The sequence below is a fragment of the Podarcis melisellensis genome (assembly GCF_964234715.1).
Source record: "Podarcis melisellensis genome assembly, chromosome: 1".
Lineage (NCBI taxonomy): Eukaryota > Metazoa > Chordata > Lepidosauria > Squamata > Lacertidae > Podarcis > Podarcis melisellensis.
In genome coordinates, this window is record NC_138528.1 from 47854245 (window position 1) to 47882149 (window position 27905).

Sequence of the window (27905 nt, forward strand, 5' to 3'; positions counted from 1 at the left end):
CGCCCGCAAGCCTTGCGCTCCTGGGGGGAGATCCCCCGGGTGCGCAAGGCTTGCCGACACCAGCGCGGAGCACGGGGCGTCCTCCGAAGGGCGCCCCGTGCTCCGCGCTGCCAGCTGCCGCCCGCAAGCCTTGCGCTCCTGGGGGGAGATCCCCCGGGTGCGCAAGGCTTGCCGACACCAGCGCGAAGCACGGGGCGTCCTCCGAAGGGCGCCCCGTGCTCCGCGCTGCCAGCTGCCGCCAGCAAGCCTTGCGTTCTCGGGGGGAGATCCGACTCGCCCGCCTCCCTCCCACGGCACACCAGGCAACGTCTCGCGGCACACTAGTGTGCCGCGGAACACCGGTTGGGAAACACTGTTCTATAGCATACATATAGTAGGGGTATTTAAAATGAGAGTCTCCATAGTGTCCTCTTTTTTTGCTCTTCAAAATATGGAAACCCTAACATGATGTGGATGCGATTACAATAAATAAGATGCTGGAAATGAATGAGGAAACACAAATAATCTATAATTCCAGTATAATGTCTAGGAATACAGTTGGAAACTGTTAATCCCATGCACTCAGGGAAATGAATTTTGGGAAAGGCGGGACACAAGCTGCATTTGTGAGAGCAAAAATAATAATAACCTCTTTCACCCAGTGCTCGGAGATTTAGCAAATGTATCCTCTCACACAGTTTATGGGTTTTTCTTTGCTCATCCAATGCTTTTCTAAGAGTAAAAGCAGCTGCAAGGGAAGCCAATGGAACGCAATGCCGCAACAAAGATGCCTCATTGTCAGACAACGGAAAGGCCAGTCTTCACTTTTCTTCTGTCTATGGCTTCCCTTGAAGACTGATGGAACTTCCACTCCAATGCTTAACTTTTCACTTTCCGGTGCACTTTTCAGAGTGGGGAGCGGGTTGGGGAGAGCCACGTTACCTTTTACTGCAAAAGGCAACCGATGGAGTCAGGTACTGAAGGTATTGGGGCCTTTATATGTCCGGGTCCTTGGTCAACTACAAATTGCCACTGTTTTTTGTGTTGAATATATGCCATATGGTAATTTACATGGGTGGCGCTGTGGGTCCCTGCTCCTGCCAACCTAGCAGTTCGAAAGCACCCCAAAAAGTGCAAGTAGATAAATAGGTACCGCTCCGGCGGGAAGGTAAACGGCGTTTCCGTGCGCTGCTCTGGTTTGCCAGAAGCGGCTTAGTCATGCTGGCCACATGACCCGGAAACTGTACGCCGGCTCCCTCGGCCAATAAAGCAAGATGAGCGCCACAACTCCATTTGGTCACAACTGGACCTAATGGTCAGGGGTCCCTTTACCTTTACTTTATATGCTATATGATAATTTATGGACCTAATAGGTATCTAAACCATTTGCACGTGTTGCCATGCAACCAGTCCATGCAGAATGTAGGCACCCTATATGTAGAAATGAGCAAACCAAGTGATATTTTAGGGAGCAGGCTATCAGGCGGGGCCCATTACTTACACCATAGGAGCCTACACAACACAAAACACTGTTGCTGTACGTAGGTTTTATTTTTTTATCTTATATTTTAGAAATGTATATCCAGTTTTTTCCCCTTTAACCCCCTCCTCCCCCCGCGCTTAAACTATAGCTTATAAATTTATAAGTAAATCCGGCACTAGGTGGCACCAGTACTGAGATGAGAAGAAATGCTTGCAAATAAACAAAGACTACCAAGTCGGCTTCCAATGCAAAACACACGGAGTTTTTACCGCAGAAGTGCCTTTAAAACGTAGCTTCAGCGACACGACGGGTGAAAAACGGCCAACGGCGTGTTTGGGCGCTTACCGGAAGCTTAGATTGAGTGTCGTTCTATTTCTTTCCTATCTCTACGGCGCACCAATGAATAGGATCTCGCCCCGCCCCCTCTCTTCCCCGCCCCGCCCCATCTCGCTCTCTCCCTCCCGCCAATCCCAGCACTCTGCGCTCACGCTTCTCCTTTCCGCCTGCTCCTGTGCGGCTTCGCGCGTCGCTGGGAGGTTCTTGCTGCGAGAGCCGGACTCGGCGGAGAGGCGACGATGCTCGGCTTCGTGGGGTCCGTGCTGGCGCTTTTCGCATCTGTCCCCCTCCTGGTATTTGTGGTTGCTCCGATCTTCAGGTCTGTGATTGGTGGGCTTAGACTTGCAGCCTTTTCAGCTCCTGCCTCTGCAACAACTTCCTTGTGCTAAATGAGCTTCGACGTGATGAGGTTATATGGCAGATTTCAAAACTAAAAATCTCATTTTGACACCGGTTTAGCTGTTAAATATTTCTGTCTTAACGCCTGTTTCTTCCTTCACTTACTGTTTTGGCTGTTTCCCCCTACTTTTTCGAAACTTGTCTGTTTTTCACCTAATCCATTCATTTCTTAAATGCTTTTGTCATAAACTCCTGTCTTTCCATTCCCGTTGGCTATTCAGTTTATTTTATTATTTTTGTATTTCTCTGTATTTCCTTTATCTTAGCCTTTAAATATGCTTTTCCGGGGTGGGGTGGGACACAACTGCAGCAAATAACTTGATTTTATGAAATTCAAGAAGCAGGGTGGGAAGGTAGAAACGTGGCTACCATGTTGTAACTAAAGTTAAAGTTCAACAGATAAGGGACAGGTGGAAATTAAGTGAATGCAGATTTTCCATCTCTGAGGTTTACTGACAGGAAAAACTGCTGTAATTTTAAAATGTATTGTGGAGAGGATTCCTAGTCACATCCTAAAGTACAAATGAAAGAGACAGGGTATCTTCGGGCACTACTTTATATAATTCCCTGAACCAGTTAACTGATTAGGAGGCTGTCAAAGGTCTTGGAATAAAATGATCCTGTCTTTGTATTTTCCTTGGGTAACTGTTCCTACCCACTGTGTAAGATTCCCACAATCTTCTGTTAGAAAGTTTTTACATTAAAAGTTTTAAAGATCCATGTGGGGGAGGGTCTAAGAACTCAAGGGATAAAAACCGAATAAAACTGGAAAAACACTGCTAATACTAATTCTACCTTATAATAGTAATGATAATTTTATTATTTGTATGTCGCCCATCTGACTGGGTTGCCCGCAACTCTGGGTGGCTCCCAACAGAATATTAAAAACAATAAAACATCAAACATTACCCGAGAATGTTCTAAAACCAACTTAATTTACCTTTCATTCAGTTGTCTGTTATGTTTGCAGTGTGTGTGTGTGTGAATGTTCTAACACTGTAAAAAAACAAGGACATAGCTTTCTGGTAGCTGATAATAAGGGGGCGGCGGAGGAAGAAATGGGTTTTCAGCTTATGCTGAAAGGTGAACTGTGTTGCACCAGGGAAGAACATTCCACATCTGTGTGATATTTTATGTTATGGTGATATAGAAATGCTTTTTAGAAATAGAAAATCTGGACTTCCACCGTGAAAGCCAAAGCACCCATTACTCAGTGACTAGAAGGAGTCACCCAGCAGATCTTAAATGCTGGGCAGAAGAATACCAAAAGAGGTGCTCCTTCAAATAACTGAGTCATAATTTCAGGGCTCTGTACAGAAGTACTAAAACATTGAATTTGCACAGTAGCATATAGGCAGCCAGAACAAACTCTTCCGAACCAGTGTTATATGATTCCAAGCAGCTTTATCCAAACACTCTGTTCTCTGGCAGTTGCAACTGATGTAAAATACAATCTAAGCTGGAGGCTACCCGAGCATGGATTACTGTGGCCGGGATGTCACTCTCCAGGCATGGCCATAGCTGGCAAACCACCTGAAGTTGGACATAGGTGCTCTGTGCCATTGATGCTACTTGGGCCTCCAGTGGTAACATCTGGATCAAAGAGTACTCCTAAGCTCATGTGGAGTGTGACCCAGTTCAGAACTGGTCTCTTACAAGGCACTAGAACCACCAACCCACAGCATCTCTGTCTTGTTAGGATTCAGCTTCAGTCAAGAATCTCGAGGCAAGAATTGGTATAAACTTGTTGAACCAATTCTTGCTTCAATGTGATAACTGTGAAGATTAAAAATCTCTTTATAAACAACGAAGAACAAAACCTACCAAGTATTGGTTGGGCCGTATTGGTTCCATGCAACACTGAATATGATGCTATATTAGTTCCCATCCCATTGGCTGAGTTTTCTGAGTAGATGTTATAAAAAGAAGCCTTATTCGCCAGATGCTCCCCAGCAGCTTTTGTTAAGAAAATTTCTCCTTATGGCTTCTTCCTTGAATAACTCCAGTTAAGTATAGGCTGGCATTACTGACTAATTGCCCCATAATTATTATGTTTCTGTTCCCAGTATGTGTATGTTTTGGGTGGTGGGGGCAGGGGTCCTATTAGCTTTTAAATTAATTTCATCCCCCCCCCTTTAGTGTGAAATAGCACTATTTTGTAATTAAACAATTATAGGAAGCAAGTAATGGAAGCCCCACACTTAACCACTGTGAGGAACAGGATCCAATTAATTGTGTAGAGACAAAGGGGCAGTTTATCAGTAATGCCAAGAAGGGATGGAGGTAATAATGCCACACAAAAGCAAGATGGCAGACCTGTCCCCCTTCACACTATCCTAGTGGCATGGTATGATGTGATCTCACATCTCTAAGTGGAATATCACAACTATCTAAGTGAGGCTGATAAAGTGGGTCTTTCCACCCAACTGATACCTTCTCAAGGTGGCTATGATATGCTTACATGGCTCCTGATGGTGTGGGATTGTGTCCCAGAGAAGTGACTTCCATGTGGCTGTGTATGTGTGTGTGTTTAGGATTGCTGATGTATATTGGTCACACACAAGTTAGAAAAATAAGCGACAGTCCCTCTCCCCGTCATCAACAGTTAAGTGTGGCCTGTAGGTGCAATCACAAAAGTCTGATTAGAAAACGGGCCATTCAAAGCACATCTGGAGAGAAATTGTGAAGAGTGTTTTCTTTACGTCTGCATATGAGGGAAGGGTCTGTCATTCCAATAGGCACCTACAGAGCTGTCTAGTAAGCAATTATCTTCTTTCTACTTCTGGGCCTTTCTACTTGAGATGTAAAGGTTGTGGTCTTGCTTCACCTTTTTGTTGTTGTTGTTGTTTTAGAATTATGGAGGTGAACTTTTCTCAGAGTCATTTTCATAGCATAGACTTGACTGTGCATATTTAACATGTAAATAAAGTAGCAGTTTGCCACATTCATTGAATCTGTGATTGACTGATGTGTCCTTATTTTTGTAGGAAGTTTATTGCAGGAGGAGTGTGCAAGTCTGCCGCGAAGCTCAATGGGAAGGTTGTTGTGATCACAGGGGCCAACACCGGCATTGGGAAGGAAACTGCCCGAGACCTTGCAGGAAGAGGCAAGTTACTTATCCCCACCCACCAGCAGTTTTCTCCTGTGACAAGCCTTTCACAAGGCATGCAGGAGGGATAATAAAAAGGGCTATCCTAACCATGTATTAAATTCAGTGGGGCTTACTACCTGGTGAGTGCAATTAGGCTTGCAGCCTTGAACACTATCTGTGCTGAAGATTTAATTTGGCCAGAACACCTTGTTCTCATGTTTGCTGGTGTGATGTGGGAAGCACTGGGAGACGAACACATGAGGCGTTCCCAAAGTAAAGGAAGGATTGAACTCTGATTAATAAGAATACACACAGAGGCTTGAATCAGCAAGACCCTGGGAAGGGTGTGTATAATAATCTCTCCCTCCACTCTCTGGCCCAGGTCGTTTTATTCACAAAAGAACTTTTTACAGAGTGTTCGTAAGAACCAATCAGATTTCTTCTGAGCATTACAACAAACCCCACGTGGGGACAAAGTTAAACTACCAAAACTAATAAAGCATGCACTTCTGGGGTAAATAAAGAACAGAACTACAAAGGAGTGCATTAAAGAAACTGCCCACTGTCTTTGATGACCCAGGACACCTGCCTGTCTAAGTGTGTACGTGACTTGTCAAGCAAGAGAAATGGGCAGTGGAGGAAATGGCTAGAGATGCAGAGGGTTGTGGGATTTGATCAGAAATTATTGTCAATGTATCAAACCGAGTCAACACAATGCATTCATCGTGAACACAATGGCTTGACGCATATTGTATATTTCCTCATAGTAATCCCACCTGACCCCACACTCTGTATATTTACACTCCTACAAACACAGCCTTCCAAGGCTTTATAACTGGCCCTCAGGACTCTTCCCCATGCCCTTCACCAGCCCTTGAGGTGAAATGTGTCCTTCTATCTTTGAGACACAACACTTGAGACTATGTATATATTGTAGCCTTCCTTGATAGAAAATATTTTATCCCTTTTCCATGAAGCACAACCAGTATTTAGCTGAGATCCAGTGTGGGAAGGAATAGGACTTAGCAGCCATTTTGTGCTTAGTTTAGTTTAGTAAAATGGTTGCTGTTTGGTTTTAGAGGCTGTTCTGTACAGGAGTGCCAAAGGTTTGGCCTTCAGATTTGGCAGTAAAGGAGAAATAGAAACATAATCAGGAATTAGCTCTTCCTCAGATTGACTAGATGTTAAAAAGTTAAGGGGGAGAACCCAGAAACTGAACTGAGGTTACAAATGGCAAAGTATTGGCTTTGTGAGGGGGGACGCTAGAATAGATATGGCTGTTTATTTTTATTTGCTCTTATAGGTAACCCCACCCCCCATTGTAAAACAAGGCTCCCCTCCTTAAAATAGTTTGCACAAAAACTGTTTTCTTCACCTTACTAAAGCTGTAAATTAATACAGTAGTTTGTTTTGGAACAAGTTGGTCTAAAGCTTTCTTATTCCCTTATATTCTGCCTTTCTCAAGGCGACTCACAGCATAGATTTGAATAGATATGACAAAGAACATACAATATATATAACTATTAAAAAGCAAGTAAGTAACCCTATAAAACAACACTGAAAACCATTAAACACGTATAAAGTATAACACCCACCCTCCGAGGTGTGACTGACTGGCTAGAGATCTGAACAAATGGCATCATTTTATTGCTGGTCCTCTTCAACATACTATTGAAAATCTGTTGTAATTCTAAGGATGGGACTTGAGTCATTTACCTGGAACCTCTTTGAGCCACATAGTTTCTACCTTCTGTACCCCTTTGTGTTGTTTATTAATTCCCTGCTTTTCCTTTTTGCAGGTGCCAAAGTCATCCTTGCCTGCAGAGATATGGCAAAGGCAGAAACAGCAGCCTGTGAAATCCGGACCACAACAGGGAATCAGCAGGTTACGGCAATGAAACTGGACTTGGCAGACACCAAGTCGATTCGAGAATTTGCTGAGAATTTCCTCAAAGGTACGTTTGAGACTCCTTGGTCGTGTTTGCATGTAATGCTAAGCCAAAGTATGGCTTGGCAAGAATGAACAAGCATGGAATAAAAAATGTGAGCCCTTTGCTCCTTCCCTGGTCCTCCTGCTGCTGTACTAACTAGAGCAAAGCCATAATTGTGTTATGTCCAAACCTGGTTTTGTGGTTTATTGGCAGCTCTGACTTATCAAACCGAGATTAAGATTCTCACGCTCTACTAACTGTTTCAACCCTTATTTGAAATCAGTTGCTTTTCTTCAAATATTTTGCTTCACTGTGTATGATAGAAACATTTCTCTGGTTGTTCAGAGACTTGAATTCCAACAGCACAATCCTATGCAAGTTATGTTGAGTTTAATGGGATTTAACACCCAGGTAAAAATGTATAGGATTTCAGTCTTACCATGACATCTGACACTGTAAAACAAGACTGTTAGGTTTGAGGTAATCAGAAATTCAGTTTGCCTGTGACTGGAAATAAAACTTACTATATTGCATCAGGCCACCGTTCAAAGTTATTGCACAACCTGTCCTCGTACATGTAGACCCATGCTCTGAGGCAGTCTGCAAGACTAATGAATCATGGGAGAAACTGCAAAACAGGAGTTAAGCTGACAGCCATGAGGCAGAATGTGTTGTGCTGTCACTAGGGTTTTATCTTGGTTTTCCTATTTCACGTGCTTTCTTGTAGAGGAGAAAGAACTCCATATCCTCATTAACAATGCAGGGGTTATGCTGTGCCCGTACTCCAAGACAGCCGATGGCTTTGAGATGCATCTAGGAGTCAACCACCTGGGTAAGGTCCTGAGGTGTGGGTTGGGTGAATGGGTCTGCCCTTTTTACATTAATAATTTTTTGGAATGTTTCTAGTTGGCTAACAGTACTGTCATATCTCGCCAGGTCCCAGGCACTACTAAAGATTAAGTTAAGGTTTGATTTCCCTCTGGTTGGTTCCATCACCAACTGTTCCAGGACACACACCCATTTAGGGGATCTAGAAATTTTACCTCTTTGTCATGCCTTGAACATACATTTACCCCATTGTATGTGTGTTGGGAGCTGAAATTGCCTGTTATAATTACTAAAATACTTTGTCCCTGATTTCATACTCCCATCACCTTGAGCATTTTGGTTACACTGTTACATTTCCATTCCTAAATAACTTTTGGGACCTGGTATTGCCACCCACAGAACTTCTCTGGAGGAATCTCCGTCTTTGGGGATTTTTACTTCATTTGGCTTTGTGTCCTGTTTGTCATACCGAGCGACATTCCTGTAACATTAAAAAGAGTTTTTGCTGCATCCTGGGTAGAATTGCATCCAAAGCTTCCTTCGCCATTTCTCTTCCAGGGCACTTCCTTTTAACATTCCTGTTGATAGACTGCCTGAAGCAGTCTGCACCAGCACGCATAGTCAATGTATCCTCACTGGCCCATCATGGTGGGAGGATTCGCTTCCATGACCTCCAGGGCGAGAAGTCCTACAATCGGGGCCTGGCATACTGTCATAGCAAACTGGCCAATATTCTCTTTACCCGGGAGTTGGCCAGACGACTGCAAGGTGAGCTGGAAGCATGTAGTGGCCTTTTGTTCATAATCTCATCTTAGTGTGACTTTGTATGGTGGGAAACTGGGATTGTTTTGTGGAGGAGGGAGGTTTAAAAGAGCGACCTTTGCAGACGATGTCTCAGTTTTCTGAAATATTTGTTCAAGGATCTGGACAGACAGTGCAGATTGTGAGCTGAAATCAAAGGGAAGACATACTGCAGCAGTCTATAGGTGCTCTATAGTTGCCGTCCTAAGTACACTTGAGTTTTATTGATGTACTTGTTTCTTTGTGCGAGTTGCATGGTGCCTTTCTGCCAAGGTGGTTTATAACTTTAAAACACTAGAACAAATGCACCGTATAAAATTCAAGGTGACAGAGCCCTCCAAGGCCAACTGGGAGCTGATGTTGCCTCTGCTCCCTAGCCTGAGTTCTCTCACTTCTGCCTGCCTTCAGAGCACACAGGTCTTCAACAGCCCCAGGAAGGTGGGAGAGAAGCTGCCCAACATCTCTGTTTGGCTGTTGATGGTTGTGTCAGAAGCTGATGCTGTGTGCTTCCTGGCCTGGCCACCCAGAGCTCTCATAGCTCCCAGTATGTTTCTGAGCACAATTCAAAGTGTTGGTGCTGACCTTTAAAGCCCTAAATGGCCTCGGTCCAGTATACCTGAAGGAGCGTCTCCACCTCCATCGTTCTGCCCGGACACTGAGGTCCAGCTCTGAGGACCTTCTGGCAGTTCCCTCGCTGTGAGAAGCCAAGTTACAGGGAACCAGGAAGAGGGCCTTCTTGGTAGCGGCGCCCGCCCTGTGGAACGCCCTCCCACCAGATGTCAAAGAGAAAAATAACTACCAAACTACTTTTAGAAGACATCTAAAGGCAGCCCTGTTTAGGGAAGCTTTTAATGTTTAATAGGTTATTGTATTTTAGTGTTTTGTTGGAAGCTGCCCAGAGTGGCTGGGGAAACCCAGCCAGATGGGTGGGGTATAAATAATAAATTATTATTGTTATTGTTGTTGTTGGATTGCAGTTGTATGGAACACATTAGACTTAATCCCAGTCAATGATTGATGGGATTGAACTGCACCTTCAAAAAGACAGCAGCACATTTTGGCACCAGGGACTTTTTTAGCAAAGGCTCTACCCACTAAATAGTTCCAAGGAAGTATACCTTAGGGTTGTACCTGGTGTGTGTGTGTGTGTGTGTGTGTGCGCGCGCGTGCGTGCGTGCTTGTTTGTTTTCAGGAGCAAGCAACAGCCAGTGGCAATTGACTGTGTGTCATATCAGTACCGTTAAAAGTACCTTTTTATATAGACACATGAGAAATACTTGTGTTTTCATTTCCAGGTGCAAACTAATCTTATTTGTTCTGTGGCAATTCAGACAAACAAAAGAAGGGATCCATTTTGCTTTTTATGTTGGTTTATGTGCCTGCTTCCAAAATGCTTTTCTAAAGCACGCATGATTCCTCCCTTGTAGGCACTGGCGTCACTGTAAATGTCCTGCACCCTGGAACAGTCTCTTCTGAATTATCCCGCCATTCAACTATATTAGATACTGTATGGAAAAGGTCGTCTTTCTTCTTGAAGACACCGGCGGAAGGAGCCCAAACCAGTGTGTATTGTGCAGTGGCAGAGGAGCTGGAATCAGTGAGTGGGAAGTATTTCAGGTGAGTTGAGGCTGTGGAAGAACTGGCATTGGGTTGCAGAGTGGGGAAACAATGGTTTAATCCAGATCTCAAGGATGTCTTCGGTGCTAAGCAAAGGCATGAGGCTTGGGAGAACAATGTCAACAGAATGAGTCAGATTGCAACCAGAACAAGCTGGACTCTTTTTGAGCCACAGAAATAATGCAAAAAAATTACCTATCAGGGATGGATTTTTCTAATGCCTACATCTCTTGTAGAGAAGGGAGGGCCCCAATCTAGCTGTGTGCATGATAGTAGACTGCTAGTAGTTAGCAGTATCATATGGGCAGCACCAACTTTCTCTTGGAAAGGGCTGGGCGTCCAAAACTGGGACCTTTGCCTAAATGAATGGTGATCTCAGAGCCATTGTTGACTATGTGTCCTGCACTACATCTGTGCTTAACCCAGCTTTGCCCAACCTGGTGCTCTTGAATTGGTGCTAAGACTCCCAGTTTCCATCAGCCCCAGTCAGCATAGCGAATGGTCAGGGATACTGGGAGTTGTAGTCTACTGACATTTGGAAGGCTGCAGGTTGGGAAAGACTGCTCTAACCAGTGATGCTGGTGGCGATCCATATTTGGGAGCTATGTGTACAGCCCTCCCTGCCCTGGGTTCTTAATGTAGCTGGGGATATGTAGTCCAAAGGCATTTATTTCATGCTTCTTAAATCAGGCTGGCTGAGGAATTCCATCATAGTATTGGGTATTAAGGTGTGTGATGTCTCAGCTCTTCAAAAGGTAGAGGTAGGTTCTAATGCAGCATGGAGATGATACCACTGAGCTGAATACCTAGCAGCTACACCAACTGTTATGTTTGCAGGAAGTAGAGGCTGCATTTAGGGAAAGTGCAGACTGCTATAAACTTGTGCCAGATGAGAAGACTCAAGGCATGGAGACTTGAGCATGGATTTTCACACACCTGCTTCCCTAAGCTGCTCCAATTCAGACTGTAGGTGGGAGCTGACTGTTTTGTTTCCACTCCTTATAAAATCACTCTGCACATAGGGAGATGAGAAGGGTTCTAACCTGATGGTTTTGTGTTTTGTTCATATTTGCTAACCACAGCTTTCGATTATGCCATCCTGAATTCCTAATAGAAACTTTCCTTTATGTGACAGTGACTGCAAACCAGCATATGTATCTCCTCAAGGACGCAATGAAGAAACAGCGAAGAAGCTCTGGGACGTCAGCTGTGAACTATTGGGCATCCATTGGGACTGAACGAGGGGTGATCTTTCCCTAGAGTTGTACATGCCTAGTGAGTTATTTCTTGGAAAAGGCAAACTGTCAGAGCTGAAGGATGCAGCTCCTACATGGTCATTTGATACCCATGATTTGAATTTTGTTTATTATAAAGCGAGCCATTCAAGGCTTTCATATACACAACACAGCTATCAGCATGCTCTGGTTTCCAACATGAGAACAGCCATCCTCTCTTGGTTTGATGCATAAATATGGAAGGAGCAGTTGCCAAAATGCAAGAATGCATTGTACCTCATCTCCCACTCCTCAGTGTTGATTTGTTTGATAAATTAATCACTATTACATTTAGGTTCTTGATTGAGGTTAACTGAGATCTGTCAATTCTGCTACAGTAGACACTTGCTTGTACTGCTACTTTATCTTTTACAAGAAGTCAGCTTTTTGCTGGTCTCTGGAACATAAAATGTGATCAGAATGGGGTGCATTGAGAGGTTTAGACCTACAAATGAAATAGTGTTTCTGGAAGCATTATATGATAGCTAGTTGAGGCCAGTTCAGTTCAGGGCAAGTTGAGTTTAAACACATAGGTTTAACTTCCCTGTAGATTTGGGGTCCAATTACACTTTTGAACTTGAGTTGTGAGGATATCACAAAATGGCTGCTAGCCATAAAACACTCCACATAAGGCAAGCTGCCGAGACGAAGATAGGAGTTGCTTGCTCAAATCAGTAAATACAAGGTGTGTGTATTCTGAGCGCCAAAACTCTTGCTTTAAGCCTCCCATTTTCTAGTCAACCAGCCAATTCCCACCAATGCAGAGAAGGCCAGCCTCTCTTCTTAAATCAGTTCTTGAAAATCTGTTTTGATTTCCTGCCCCATGACCAAATTGCCTCTTGTACTTGGGTACAGACATTTCTTGCTCCCTCTCTCTCCTTGGTGTCAACACAACTTCAGGCTGCTAGTGTAATTAGAAGTATTTAATTGAATGTTGTCCGTGGGGAGAATGGCTAGTGGACCCTGAAAAGAAGAATGAACCAATCAAAGTGGTAGGGGGAGCCTAAACAGACAGCATGAAATAACTTTAATTCTCTCTGGGTTAAAAAGAGCTTCATGGGTGCCGTGGTAGATATCTTGGTATTACAGTAGGGAGCTTAGCTGTAAATTGAGCATACCATTATTTTGTATAGCGTAAGTGTTTTGTTAGTATCTAACAGCCCTTTGTCAGAACAATAGAGCCATGGGGTGGACATGGTATTCTTAATTTTCTGAGGGAAAATTGAGAAATAAATCCAGCAGCATGCCTTTTGAGTATTTAGTTGTTGGACAGATAACTTTTACAAGGAGTCAGATTCTGCATAAATGTTTGGTGCTGTGACCTCAAGTTGGCTTACAGGAAAAACAAGTTCTGCTTGCATCGAGGGGACTTTAACATAGTTTAAGTAAAGTAATGCAAAGTCCATTTTCTTTGGCTGGAAGTTTCAGTTTGGCATTCAGCACTGGACATTTCTCAATACACTGACTAAATTAAACATTGAAATTTGCACTGCTCTGTCTTTGCTTTTAAACATTGATCTCTAGGATTTAATTTAATGTAATTTAATACAAAATCCCAACGTTTGTCAAAGTTAAACTAAATGAAATAAATTGACAAAATATGCTTTATTCCTGTTCATTATGGACAGAAGTTCATCTCTCATCAAGGGTCAACATTTGTTCATCTCATCAACACCAGTATTTATGAGGCAGGGCAATTTATAGGACAGGTTTTGCTGGTGGAAAAAAACACCTTAGAGTGAGCCACCAAGGAATTTTGAGTTGCAAACAATGTAAAGTGCATAGAGTACAGTGCAAAAGGGAACACAGAATTAGTCTAGAATCTTCACCATAGCAGGGTCTATTGTTTCTCCTGTGAAGACGTATGTAAGAGACAGGCAAGGGAATGAGAGATGTATAGCAACTTAAAATACTGTATATAGAATTAGTGCTTTTCTCCCCCCCCCCAAATGCTTTCCCATGAGAAAACTGATCAATACCACGTACAGTCACATCACGTTCTTGTGAAGCCCAGTAGAAATTCAGTTCTGACAGACAGAAAAGCGGCTTTTGTAAGCCTTAAATTCCTAATAGGATAATCTTCAAGACTGAGGAGGTGGAAGAACTTGAAAGCTGAATGTATATAACTTAAGCCGCAAGCTATTTCTGGACACCAAATCCCATGAGCTAATTGTTCCTAACATTTGTGGCTATGATGTACTGCTAAGACCCATAAATAAAGGTCAACCATGTTAAAGTTAAAGTTAGCAGGAAAGGACAATATTAACCTTAAAAACCCGAGTGTTTTAAGGTGTAAACAATTAAGTATGCTTATGGACTGATTGTGCATCATGGCACAGCAGTTAACTTACCATCACTTTAGTGCAGCGACATCACCTACAATTCAATTCCCACACCCCCTTGTAATCAATTAGGTTCCCTTTTCACAGAAACGGATGGGCCCCATAAACTGAGTTGAAGGGTTTTACCTGGATGCTCTGCCTTAGATTTAAAAGGAATTTTAAAGCCCACTGCAAATTATGCTTCCAATTGTGGTAACTGGAAAGACAGCAGGATAGACAGGTAATTAGCGAATGGGATGACAAAAACCAGGTACTGGGCATTACATTTACAATCAGTCCAGACTCCCGAAGGGTCTAGGCGGCTGTGGGGGCAACTTCCTCTCTGGATTCTATTTACTATTTAACTTTATACGTTGATTGCATCACATGGCAATGTGCAGAATTATGCACAGCTCCATTGCTACTCATACTTACAGCAAGACATTGTGGCTTTCATTGAGTGCTTCTGGCTGACAGCAGCTGCTTAAAGTTGCTGCTACAGAGGCAACTTTATTGAAAGATTTGTGGCAAACAGATTCCAAGCTTGCACAACTATCTCACCCCTATAATTGCTTGGCCTAAGCTGCCACTCTGCACTCTGCTCCAGTTAGTTCACATATACACACACAATAGTTATTTCACTCCATCTAAATGTCTACTGTTCTGCAAAGTTGGTTTTGGGCAATGAATAGATCATTAAAGTTATGACTTGTGAGAAAATATAATTAAATCAACCACCCGCTGGAGGTGTATTTTCTACAACAGAGAGGACAATTTTTTACAATAATTTTCACGCTATGCACATGTCGTAAAAAGCTTTGCTAAGTCCACAGATGGCAGTTTTAACAATTGGAACTTGTTTCCAAATTTCACATATCAGCTGTAAGTTTAAGGATCTTACAGCTGACCAGTGGTACAAGTAAAGTTTCCTCCAGGAATTAGGCTATCCTAGTATCTGTCAATTAGCAGCAGGACAAAGTGCATCTCAGCAAACTTGTGTGTTTCTCGAAACAGGAAAGGAAGCTTCCTCCTCATAAGAATTTCCCATTGCTTTCCAATACCTATAGGAGAAACAGCACATACCTGTACAAAAGCAAATCCTAGAGATGCATCTGCTACATATTCCAAAATTCAAAACCCACATTACTATCTCTCTATACAGATTTGCCTGTGATACAGTTTTGCGTTAGCAGAATCACAAGATAGGTTCCAAACTAGATTTAACCGATGTGGGTTTTAAATTAATAAAACAATGCCCAGGGGATACATGTACTGATAGCAGCACAGGAGAATATGGTTGATGAAAGACTGAAACATTAACATTTTTAGGTTGTGCCGGGCGGTGGGGGGAGGGGAGAAAGAAAGAGAACACCCTGAGGTAGAGATAGTTGGTTGTCATCTGGACATGATTGGCACTTTTAGTCAGCAGTCTTTTCCTTTTCGGAAGAGGCATAGGAGCAGCTCCTTTCCAACCCGCCGCCATACATCGACTAAGCTGATCTGACCAACACAATGCAGAGCCTTCCCTTTATAAAAAAGCAAACCGCCAACAATGATACGCTTGCTGGAAGTCACTTCTTGGAGCCCTGAGTGAGCCAGCTTCTTGGCTTGGTGTGGTGCACTGAAAGCCACTGGCTGCAGATGGTTTGCACCACATCTTCCCCACTATCCTCAGCCAACTGCCGTACATGCAGGACCAACTGCACAGCGCGAGCGTTTTCTTGTCTCACTGAGACCAGGTAAGCGGAACGCAGCTTGTGGCATTTCAGATATGCTTGGATCTGAAACGGAGAGAGAAAAGGGTGGGATTCTTCTTTCTGCAATTGGATTTCTACTTAACAGGATGGGACTCTCTCACCAGCTTCCTGGTATAGCCCCGTACACTTCCACCCTCTCCCTTGCCAACCTGCTTGAGGGCTGGGGGAATCCTCCAGAAAAGCATGGGATGTGATTGCAGCTGGGCGTGGGAATCGGTAAAAACACAGGGAGTAGAGAGAAGAGTCAGACCACTGATGCACCTAATTCGGTGTCCTCAACACTGCCTAGCAGCAGCTCTCCAAGGTTTCAGGCAGGGGAGCCCTACATGAAGATGGTGAGGTTTGGATCTTTTGAATGCAAAGCGTGTGCTCTGCCATTGAACCACAACCTTTCTCTAAGGGAGACAAACCTCCACAAACCTTATGTGAGTGGAATAGGAGTTTTGAATCAGAGCCAAAAAGCATTGGCTGGGTCCCTAGAACAACAGTATACACACAAGGTTGGGACGATTCCAAGTATTGGAACAGCTGGCATGGCTGCTCTGATGATCAGGAACTGGAATGCATTAATTACCAAATCTTAAAATAAATCTCAATACTGATCAGCCTGGGAAGTTGGCTAGGACAAATTCAATTTATGCCTGGAGCTTTTAGAATTGAGAAACCAGTGATCAGAATGGATATTGCTTTAGTCTCAAGTATACTATACATCTTTCTTTTCCCGTTGTTTATTTAACAAAGGGTGGGGAATCTGAGGTCCTCCTTTGGCTGATGGAATTACAGCCCTACATTGTCTGGAGGGTCCAAATTCCCCATCAGTCACTCAACCTACAATTTTTTCCATTGCAAAAAAAGAATGAAGCTCATTTAAGAGAATTTGGGTTTCAATATCCACTATTGGAGAAGCCCTATTTGAAAAATAGCACAAAGCTATACTGTTTCATTCGTGAAAAGCAAGTATTTTAGTTGTGGCTTTCTCTGAGAGCAGCAGCCTTTTGCAAAGAGAATTTACCAGCATTAGAAACACAACAATGGATGTGTTCACTAACAGGAGAGAAAGAATCAAATTCTGGAATAATGAGCAGCTCAGGGCACACAAAGGATTCATTGACGGTCTCAGCTGTCTGCAGCCTCTGCAAAAGTTTGCCACGAAAAACAAAAGTGCAGGCTAAATTATTATGCTCCAGATTCTGCAGGGGACCCTCCAGGTCTTTTGACAAGGTTTTTTCCATTGACGGGACAGCTAGATGAGGAGGCTAATCTTCAACAGCTCATGAGTTATATAAAGGGTTATATAGCCAGACTATATAACCCTTTCAAAGCAGCTTTCTTTTATTCTTTTGAGGCCACATCCTTGCAAGTATCACTGAATCTTCTGATACTTGCTGCTAAATCGAGAGAGCACAAGATAATGGAAGAAGCAGGAAAGACTACAAAAGTTGTGGGATCAATGTATCCTATTCTTCACTTACCTTGTTTTCATCACTGTCCATATCCTTGATCAGATCGTCCAGATCCTGTAACCCACAAAGAAAAATAACCAGTTGTAAGATCGCCATGACATGTGTGTAAAACACTTCATTGTTAAACATCCCTTGTATCTATTCCAAATTTGATGACACATTAAGAATTACAGGGATCTACAAGATGATGCCAAAGAGACAGCTAGCCACTTTTGCATGGATGGATTTCAGTTTGTTGCAATCTATGGATATAGACATGGTGCTTTGAGAGGTGGGGCCCACCATGTGTTTGCTCCACACTTGCCCTCCTTAAGTGATAACAACCAGAAGGAGAAAGGCGATTGGTTCGGCCAGGAGGTAATAAACTTCCTGGATTATGAGAGGAAAGGGTCTCAGCCAGCTTGAAAGAAGCTCCTCATAAGAAGCCCCTCACGAAAGCATGACGAGCAAAATGAGAATAATTCAGTCTTGGTGATTACTAAAAGTTGTTACCTGCATTCCAAGCACACAATACTTATTTGCAGAATGTAAACAAAATAGGGTTGTGCCTTTTCTTTCCAGGAAAAGAACAAGATTACCTCAGCAGGAATAGAATCAGACTCGTCCAGACAGTTTAAGAGGACGTTGTCCCCATCAGTTTTATCTTCAGCACCAGATTCCTTGATGCACTTAAGGAGCTGCCTGATCTCACTGTACTTTTGCTGCTTCACCAGTTGTCTGGCCACTTTAATGTATACATCAGCAGCCTCCAGCTGGAAATCCTAAGGTGGAAGAACCAGTATGATTTCAAAATACACAAACACTTCCCTACAACCAGAATCGAGCTTTACTGATACAGGAGCAATAAGGATCTGGGAAAATCCCTTGTCATGCAGAAGTACTTTATATAAATTTAGTCACTGTGATGCTACAGAATCCTCCTTCATTAGGGCTATAGCATCACTTAAACAAGTTCATGCAATTCAATCAGCTAAGATATATTTTAAATCGTATTCTCTCATATGCATCCCACCAACATCAACATACAGGCCAAGCTATTGAACGACTCTGCAATGACTACATCCTTACACACACTGATATGACAGTAAGTCCCACTGAGCTCTGTGTGACTTAGTCAAACACTATTTACAGTATGTAAGCTTCCTTAGGTTTTAAAAGTCAAAAATTATTTGGCCAAAGGTTATCTGTTCCTAGTTTAATTACATAAAATTCACCATCCCAGACCACTGGTCATTATGGCTGGGACTGATGGGAGTTCAGAGTCCAGCAACATCTGAGAGGAATACAGGTTAGCCTCCTCAGATTATACAGCACATATGAAAGTGAATGAAATCAAGTCAAACCATCAGGTCAAACTGGTTTTATAGCAGCAGCTTTTCAGAGGTTCAGACTGGTCCTTTCCAGAAACAAGGACATAAAACCTTCTGTATGCGAAGTAGGTGCTCTAGCACTCAGCTACACCTCTTCCACCTAATTTTTTTAAGACTGGGAAAATGCTTGAGCCATCTAAATATCAACAAATATCAGCTATGGTGGCACTACATCCCTCACACAGTTATCTCAGCAAAGACTTGGCAATAATGCGGGAAGGGTGTGTGGAACTCGCCATTCATGTCTGTATACCTCTACAAGAGATACTGAATATTTGGCAAAGGGAACCTCTATAAAGTTGGACTCAACTAAAGCTGCAACTCTCTGGTTGGATAGTGTTCTCGAAGCTACCAGCATGAGTTTGAACAAACTGCGGGAAGCAGTGGAAGACAGAAGTGTCTGGCGTGCTCTGGTCCATGGGGTCACAAAGAGTCGGACATGACTAAATGACTAAACAACAACAAAGCTGCAACTCTAAGTTGAGGGTTTAGGTTTGTGAGACTCTTGGCAAGAATATGTTTGCTATGAGTATTGTGAACCTGATCAGGAGAGCTTTAAACTAAATCCTGAAGAGAAGGGAGACAAAATTACAGATGGGAATACTGAGTACTGGGGAAAATAATGTCATAGATGATCAGGAAGCAGAGGTGGTGCTACAGAAACGTGCTAAAGGGCAAGAAACTACAAGAAGGAAGCAGCTGGAGGGAATGACTCAAGGTTTCAGTTGTCTCTATACTAAAGCTATACTAAAAACCTAACGCAATTATGAAAACAGAAGCTTCTAACTCAAGTTTTTATAGACACCTAAAAGATACATCATTGTAACTGGCAAAAATGCTGTGGTTTTTCTTATCTGCTTTGGTGAGAATTGTAAGGAATCAACATTATGTATAACATCATCTCAGGTTCACCGTACCTGTAGAACTCTAAACGCAATCCCAAAGCCTTCTTCAATGTTTTTACCTTCCAGCATGACCTGAGAAGAAATAGCAGCAGCAAAAAGGTTGAGTATTGTTCAAACAACCCACAGTTAGTACTGTCAGCTCCATAACACAAACAGGATTATCAGTCCCTCTTTCCAAGCTTAAGGACAACATTCAGTTTCGGAAAAGTGATATTTATAATTTTCAATTTATTTATTTAATATACTTATATCCTGCCTTTCTTTCAAGTTGGGATTCAAGGCAGCTTACAATTAAAAAACACAGCATAATAAAAACAAACTACCGTATTTTTTGCTCTATAAGACTCACTTTTTCCCTCCTAAAAAGTAAGGGGAAATTTGTGTGCGTCTTATGGAGCGAATGCAGGCTGCGCAGCTATCCCAGAAGCCAGAACAGCAAGAGGGATTTCTGCTTTCACTGCGCAGCGATCCCTCTTGCTGTTCTGGCTTCTGAGAGTCAGAATATTTTTTTTCTTGTTTTCCTCCTCCAAAAACTAGGTGCGTCTTGTGGTCTGGTGCGTCTTATAGAGCGAAAAATACAGTAGTTGAAAACAATTAAATTGCAACATATCTAAAACCAGGAATTAAAATATAATTTGCCCTGGGTCAGGGATCAGTATCTTCTGCACCTTAGTTTCCAAAGACCTGTCTGAAGAAGGTCACAGCCTGGCAGTGGAGGAAAAAGGAAAAAGGAGGGAGCCCATCCATCCTCTCTTCAGAATGAATTCTACAATATGAAAGCAGCCATGGATAAAAATCTCTCTTGTATCTCCTCATCCAGTCCTGCTGCTGCTGTGTGAGAAGCCAAAGTTAAGCTTAGCATGAGGTCCAAACCAGAATTTATGCATTGTCTTGCAAACCACAAGTTGTAACTAAGGTTGGTTTTTGGGTTTACTCCTTGTGGTTTGTATGCAGTGAGACAAACCTTGAGTCCAGGTTTGGACAACACGCTACACGAAACCATGGTTTAGTTAGAAGTGCAGAAGCCACGATCTCTTCTCTGGGAACCTGTGTGTTTGCCCTAAGCTATAGTTTATCCTAGTGTTAGATGCAAACCAGCTCTCTGTAGGCTACACTCAGTGCTGTTTATAGTGTTCAGTTTTGATACCTATAACTATGCCATGATTTTATGAGGCACTCAGTACCTTGCAAGCTACTTCCATCTTCATTTGATTGTTTCCAAAGAGTGTAGGTACAGACGAGACAGTCAGAGATGAGGCTCCCAATTTTTCGCACCGATGAAGGAATCTTGTCACTTCCAGTTGAAGCTCAACTGTATTGATGTGCCTGATTTAGGGGGAAATGCTTCATTACACAATACAGTCATACCTTGGATCTCATCGCCTTGGTATTCGTCCGTTTTGGTTCCCGAACGCCACAAACTCTTAAGTGAATGTTCTGGTTTGCGAACGTTTTTTAGAAGCTGAACATCTGACGCGGCTTCTGATCGAGTGCATGAAGCTCCTGCAGCCAATTGGAAGCTGCGCCTTGGTTTTTGAATGTTTTTGAAAGTCGAACAGACTTCTAGAATGGATTCCGTTCAAGAACCAAGGTACGACTGTACAGAAAAGTTTTGTTTTTTTTAAAAACAATGCCTTCACACATCACTGAGTCTATTAATAAATAAATAAGAATATTTACTTATTTTTCCTTTCCCAGAATAAACATCCTTAAACACTTTGTGGGCGAAAGGAAACAAAAAGAATGTCCTCATTAAAGAAAAACACACAAGCATAACTCAAGTATATCACGGAAAACATTGCATGCTAGATTTACTCTGTAAGATAAGAGAGGGTGGACGTGTCAACACATAAGGCAGTATTCAACAAACGCCTCCTGTCAGCTTAAGAATTTCCACTTGTGCAATCGGGATTCCCTCCCCTTCTACTCCTCACCCCCATCCCAAATCTGCTCTGGAGGTTTGGAGGAAACCCAAGAAAAGATATATTGGGGGGAGGAGAGGTGGGAACATTTTGTTGTTCAAGCAGAAATCATTTTGCTGACAGGACACATTACTTAATGCTACTTAGACAAAACCCATACTCCAAAATATCCACAGAGATATGCCTTGTTAAAATGGAGTTGAGCATGAGAAACTTCATTTCCCTTAAATTCAAGACACTAGAGACACAAAACCACAAAAATATTGAACTTAAATCAACTGATTTTTAAGAGCATGGATGCATATAGTAAAAGTCCTGAAGAATGCCTTATCACACTGTTCAGGGAAACTGTATGATCAAAAAAATGGAGAATGAAAAATATGTCATCAAATGTTAACATCTGCTGGTACCTTGAGACGTCAGGAGCAGACATTTTCTTACGGAAAGTACATGTAGCCTTTTTTCTTCCTGAGCTCCTTGAAACTTCCTGTAGGTAAACTTTGAGATGGTCCTTGACCTTCAACAGCCAGGTATGCCTTTCTCCCAATTCAGCGTAAGACTTTGCATTGTGAGTGAAAAATCTAATACAGGTCATAGCAGCACGGACTTGATCCTGAAAGACAGGAGTGTTAAGATGGGTAAACCTTCAAATTGTGTATCATTGGTGAAAACCACTTAGCAACTCTTCAGAACATATTTAACATCACCCGCCCTATGGAACGCCCTCCCACCAGATGTCAAAGAGAAAAACAATTACCAGACTTTTAGAAGACATCTGAAGGCAGCCCTGTTTGGAGAAGCTTTTAATGTTTGACGGACTATTGTATTTTAATATTTTGTTGGAAGCTGCCCGAGTGGCTGAGGAAACCCAGCCAGATAGGCAGGGTATAAATAACAAATTATCATCATCATCACCACCACCACCATCATCATCATCAAACCCCCACTCTTACCTTCATAAATTGTTGCAATTCATATAAGATATGATAGTAATTCTTTTTCTGCAAGTGTTTGCAAGCTGCAATGAGATAAGAACCCCAGCTAGCCAGACCTGGGTCAATCGTTTCCAGTAAGTTTTCCAACATGTGAAGTTTTCCACTGGTATAGCTTGGGATAAATATCCCTTCAATAAATACTTCATGTGGGCTCTCCTAAAACAGAGAAAAATTCAAGTGTTTAGACGGACTTGCCTCTTCCATATCATTACTTTAGGAAGAAAAGCCTCTGTTATCAGGCTACAGTAGACTGCACGTTTTTCATAAAAGTTACATTTGTCCAATTCTCAGATCAGACTGAAAATTGTTTTTGGTTATGAAGGCAGACACAGCAGAAGTTGAGTTAGGGGGAGTCTCAACATGAAAGCCTGTGAATACCCACCAAACACTATGCTGTTCTAATAGTCACAAGACATCTTAAAACTGAAATATTTCCTGGCACCATTTACACTTGCCAATAAATCTTGGAGGCACTTGAAGAAGGCCTCAGCCATTTTATGAAGGGAGTCGTAACATGGAAAATAAAATGGCTATTTTCAAGGCAGAAGAGAACACAGCACACATTGTTCAAGGGCGGCTAGTCATAGCGATAAAATAGGCAAGATTTTCAAAACAGGGCAACTTCAACAAAAGATTGAGACCAAGGTCAAGGTCCTCACAATATTGAGAAAACTAGTTTCATAACAAAGTAACATGTTCCCATAATATACCACCTGGAACCCATCCAAATTAAGAGACATGGAAACCTGGAACCTGCAACCCTCCAGCTGTTGTATTCCAGCTCTCATTGTCCACATGACCAATGGCCAAGGGTGATGGGAGTTGTAGTCCTGCAGCATTTGGAGGACCACAGGTTCATCACCCCTTACTAGAAAACCTCCAGGAGGAACAAGCTGCCTCACCTTATTTAACAAATGCAGCAGTGCTTCTCGCATGCAGTCGTGCCTCATATAAAAACGAATGATTGCTAGATTGGTGCCATAGTTGTTCAAATAGAAGAGGCACTCTTGGTAGTAGCTGTTGTGTTGAATCTTCCCCTCAGGTATCAGCTCCAGGGAAAGGCTTCGTGTCCTTAGTGTTGCTTCCAGTTCCTTCAAAGTAGCAAAGTAGTCGTCATCCTGCTACCAAAAAAAGCAGAGAATCAAACATCACAAGTTCCTGTGAGAAGATGTCTGTTCACCATATGGTCCTGCTGGAGGAAGGAAGAGGGAAGCAATTTCTACCGATTCCTACATTCCTTGGCAATACTGCCACCAAAAACTGGAGGGACCCTCCAGTACAGTGTGGAAGGTGATGCAGGATGATTTTTAAAAAAAATGTTACCAATCACTCCCTGTACCACAAATACCTTCCTCCAGAGGCCCTTCCATGTTTCTGAGCAGAAAGACACTCTGATCCAAATCATAGTCTAGAAATGAGCTGCACAGTTATGCTATGTGGGCAATATCTAACATCCAGTTTCCTCTTTCTCTGACCCGGTGCAAGTCAACACAGAGTGGAAAACTGCTTAATCCCTGCAAACAGGTAGGTTTCAGTATGGTACCACATCGTCTATCTACACCACAATAGCACATAACACAATGTGGCCACTATTATCAACAGCAGTTCACAAGCAGCAAGTTGCAAGCAACATTCCTTTATCAATTCCAATTCCTCTCCAGCCCTTTCTCCAAGGTGGTCAAAGCAGCATGCATGGTCCTCGCTCCCTCTTCATATAATCCTCCAAATCACTTTGTGAGAAGCAGGTGAACGACTGGCTTCTAGTCACCATGCAACTTCTGTGCCTAAATTGGATCTTGGATCTGGGTCTCCTCAGTCCCAAATCCAGCACTACATAAGATTGGATCTGCACATCAGGGATGGAGAATGTGTGGCTCTCTGGATGCTGTTGAACTGAAACTCCCACCAGACCCAGCCAGCAAGACCAGCGGTCAGGGTTGATGGGAGTTGTAGTCACTTTCTTGCTCTACATGCTGTTGTCCATGTCAGCTTTCAGCAAGAATGGCAACAGGCCAGATGGTAATCCCAAATGCTAAAACACCAGAATATTACATGCCTGGCATTTTGTCCCGTGTCAGTAAAGAGCCATAGATACCCTGATTTCACTTTCTTCTTCCCTAGTGAACAGCTTGAAGGCACAAAAAAAAGAATTCCAAACCAAGACAAGATGTTCTTGATGCACACTTTGTTGGCATGGATTTAACTGTGTCTTCAATATTTTCTGCATCTAACCTTGACTTGGACATTCTACCACATGCCATTTTTAGCTGCAGCCTGCATACCACCGAAACAGAATGTTCAGGTTACATTAAAAATAAAGTACGCACATCTCTAGCGCTGTTAGTTGTAGAAATAAAAAGAGAACCACGGGCAATGTTCTAACTATATGCTCACTAAACTGTAAACTCGCCCTTCCAATGACCACACACAGAAACATAAATAGGCAGTAAGCATTAGCTTCTTATTTTTAAGTGTCTTTTAAAAGTACATTTAGGCACTTATACTGCACTTTTCAGAGCAAAAGGCTTTACAAAGTGGCTTACAATACTGAATGGGTAGGCATATAATTTAAAAGCAATGACAATTCAATATAACAATTTTCTTCTAAATAGCAGATTTTATTGAATTGTTATGTTTAATTGTTTTTACTTTTAAACTGTATTCCTACCCATTAATTATTGTCAAGTCCAACAAAACGGGACAGTTTAAAGACTTTATAAAACAGGAAGGCCTTTGGAGCAAGTCCCAAAAGCATGGGGGAGGGAGATGCTGATGATTTACTATTTATACCTTGCCCATCTGATTGGGTTGCCCCAGCCACTCTGGATGGCTTCCAATATAATAAAAACACAGCAAAACATCAAACATTATAACTTCCCTAAACAGGGCTGCCTTCAGATGTCTTCTAAAAGTCAGATAGTTGTTTATTTCCTTGACTCCTATTGGACGGGCGCCACTACTGAGAAGGCCCTCTGCCTGGTTCTCTGTAAACTCACTTCTCTCAGAGAGGGAACCACCAGAAGGCCCTTGGAGCTCGACCTTAGTGTCCATGCTGAACAATGGGAGTGGAGCGGCTCCTTTAGGTATACTGGGCTTTGCACGGTTCCACAGAACAGCCTTCGCCAACCTGGTGTCCTCCAGTATTTTGGACTACAACTACCAACAGTCCCAACCAGCACGGTTGTAGTCCAAATGCCTATCCCTTGGATCTGAGTTATGGTGGGCAGCAGGTCTTTAGATGCCATAACCCAAGGTTTGGGGAGAATAATGTGGACATAGGCAATCACAGAGATAACTTGGTCCCAGATTAAATACAAACAGGACCTTTTTTTTAAGCTGGAAATACCGAACTCAGTTCCGGCACTCTCAGGGTGCCCAGCCATGGCCCTTCTAAGAGAACGAGGGAGGCATTCATGGTGAGTTCCAGAACCTCTTTTTCTAGAAAAATAGCACTGAATACCAATACCCTAGCATGTGGAATGTTCTGGCTGTAGCTGTGGCTTAAATCTACCTCAGGAGACCAGCTGTTGAGGGAGGAGGAAGACTGGATTCTTACCACTGAGATAATGGGCTTCACTGTGGACTCCAGGTACTGTATCACATCTTGGACCAGTCTTGAGCCTGAGTCTAGCTGGTTCAAGTCCAGAGGTGGCTTTAGGCACCGGCTGAATTTCTCTCTGGCGGCAGAGAGGTTGCCAGCTTTAAGACATGCCATGCCCCAGGCGTGCCATGCCCCACCTGGATCCAGGCCAGTCTTTGTGGAAACCTAAAATGAACAGGTTACTGAAAACAGGCACCAATATATGAGAAAGTCTCCCCCTCAGTCTTCCATAGTCATCTTTTGTTTTCTGAAGGAAAAAAAATGTACACATGTGCAATTGCAATGTCTACCTGCTCACTTTTGTTGCTCTTTTCTAGCTCTGCAGTTTTTCTAGCTCTAGAGTATTCTTTTTGAGCTGCAGTAATCATGACCCAGAAGCTGTACGCCGGCTCCCTCGGCCAATAAAGCGAGATGAGCGTCACAACCCCAGAGTCGTCCGCGACTGGAGCTAATGGTCAGGGGTCCCTTTACCTTTAATCAGAGCTGAACACTATTGGCCTATTACTATTGTACACTATTGTGGTCACTATTGGTAGTTTTATAAGAGTGCATTTGTCACAATACTGAGAAGGTACATTTCAGATATTAAGAATTTAAGAAATCTTAATATATATTCTTAGAAACAAAGACCATGCCTAATGGGTTTTTAAAAATTTCCTATTACAGCTACAATAGAACCAAATAGCCCCCAAATTAAGCATGTCTTCAAATCCCAGCCCCACCAATAAAAGCTGACCTGTACCAATTAATCAACAAATGCTTAGTTGATTAATCTACAAATTATACAGTTGCTTTTTTAAAAAAAAAACCAAGCATTGGTTTTCTATATTTTATAAAACACAGAACCAAGCCCAAAAGGCTAATAGGTGTCTTTATGAGGGAAGAGATGCTTCAAGTTGAAGTTCAAACACCCCAATATTTGTGTTCTCTAAATGAAGTCAATCTGTGCAAAAACAGAGCAATGATTTGAAGGAGCCCTGAGGTTGTAACTCCAGAGCTGCTTCTCTCCCCATGCATTACCTCTACAGCTAGCTGATAGTATTCTGCTTCCAAAAGCTGATTTCTTAGCCTTGCAACTGCTGTAGGCTGCAATATCTGATCCAGACATGGAACACGACGATATGAAGCAGTGACTAAAATATGTAGCACATCGACTTTGCTGATGTAGCTGTTGGCAGAGTTAAAATAAGATACAAAAGTTAGAGGCAGCACAAACACTGGGATCCACCAAACTGTGAAAAATTCAGCACAGTCCTTATATAAATGTTTCAGTCTCAGCTATAGACCACTTTCTGCTGCATCCACCTCAACATGAGCCAGGTCTGTCTGACTACTTTGGGAAGGCATCTCAGGAGAACCGCAGACCACTTACCTGTCACAGAGAGCTAAATCTTGGCTCATCCCAGCTTTTACAAACATCATTTTCGCACTGAAGAGAAGTTGTTTCATGATATCCATGAGGAGGCCAGCATCCACTTCGGGGTTTGTCAGCCCTCGAGAAAGCTTGCAGCAGTGATCTATCAACTGGTGACCACAGGCTACGCTGTCCGAATGGAGATTGAGGATGGCAATACACAAGGAAGCACTGGGTGCCTGAACATTAGGAGAGGCAAAGGAAAGGCAGAGGCAATTGTGAATCCACCTGCAGGCTGCAGCTGAAGAGCTAAAGTGTACTCAGCCAAAAAGACAGGAGCAGAACAATATTCTTCACTATAAAACTCAAAGAGATAGAAGAGTCTGTTGACCCCCGCTACGTTGACCAGATGTATAGTAAGCTCATGGCAGTGGAAGAACAGCAGCTTACCATAAGAGACCCAATAACCATGTCCAAA

The 27905-nt window shown here is 42.7% G+C and overlaps 2 protein-coding genes across 8 annotated transcripts in view; one reads left to right on the top strand and one right to left on the bottom strand.

The window, feature by feature from the left end:
• The first annotated feature begins 387 nt into the window (after positions 1-387).
• LOC309364612 (retinol dehydrogenase 12-like) lies at positions 388-13347 on the top strand. 4 transcript variants are annotated; one of them, XM_081902272.1, is made up of 7 exons: positions 388-953; positions 5185-5303; positions 7088-7243; positions 7947-8051; positions 8606-8815; positions 10276-10465; positions 11601-13347. In XM_081902272.1, the coding sequence occupies exons 1-7, from the start codon at positions 838-840 to the stop codon at positions 11701-11703; spliced, it is 999 nt and encodes a 332-aa protein (XP_081758398.1). In that variant the 5' UTR covers positions 388-837; the 3' UTR covers positions 11704-13347. The 4 variants fall into 4 exon arrangements, with proteins under 4 accessions (XP_081758398.1, XP_081758399.1, XP_081758401.1 ...); XM_081902273.1 differs by lacking the exon at positions 388-953 and adding an exon at positions 1923-2117; XM_081902275.1 differs by lacking the exon at positions 388-953 and adding an exon at positions 1927-2054.
• The window catches only part of ZFYVE26 (zinc finger FYVE-type containing 26), a 43046-nt gene continuing 28466 nt past the window's right edge, over positions 13326-27905 (bottom strand). For 3 of the 4 annotated variants that reach the window (XM_081900411.1, XM_081900408.1, XM_081900409.1), the window contains 11 exons: positions 27446-27666; positions 27094-27241; positions 26029-26238; positions 23375-23593; positions 22431-22628; positions 21888-22090; positions 20740-20881; positions 19568-19627; positions 17859-18041; positions 17290-17334; positions 13326-15841 (listed from right to left, as the gene is read on the bottom strand). In XM_081900411.1, the coding sequence (XP_081756537.1) occupies positions 15632-15841; positions 17290-17334; positions 17859-18041; positions 19568-19627; positions 20740-20881; positions 21888-22090; positions 22431-22628; positions 23375-23593; positions 26029-26238; positions 27094-27241; positions 27446-27666 (1839 nt within the window). In that variant the 3' untranslated portion in view covers positions 13326-15631. The remainder of the gene's footprint in view (positions 15842-17289; positions 17335-17858; positions 18042-19567; positions 19628-20739; positions 20882-21887; positions 22091-22430; positions 22629-23374; positions 23594-26028; positions 26239-27093; positions 27242-27445; positions 27667-27905) is intronic. The other variant, XM_081900410.1, reaches the window with a different exon arrangement.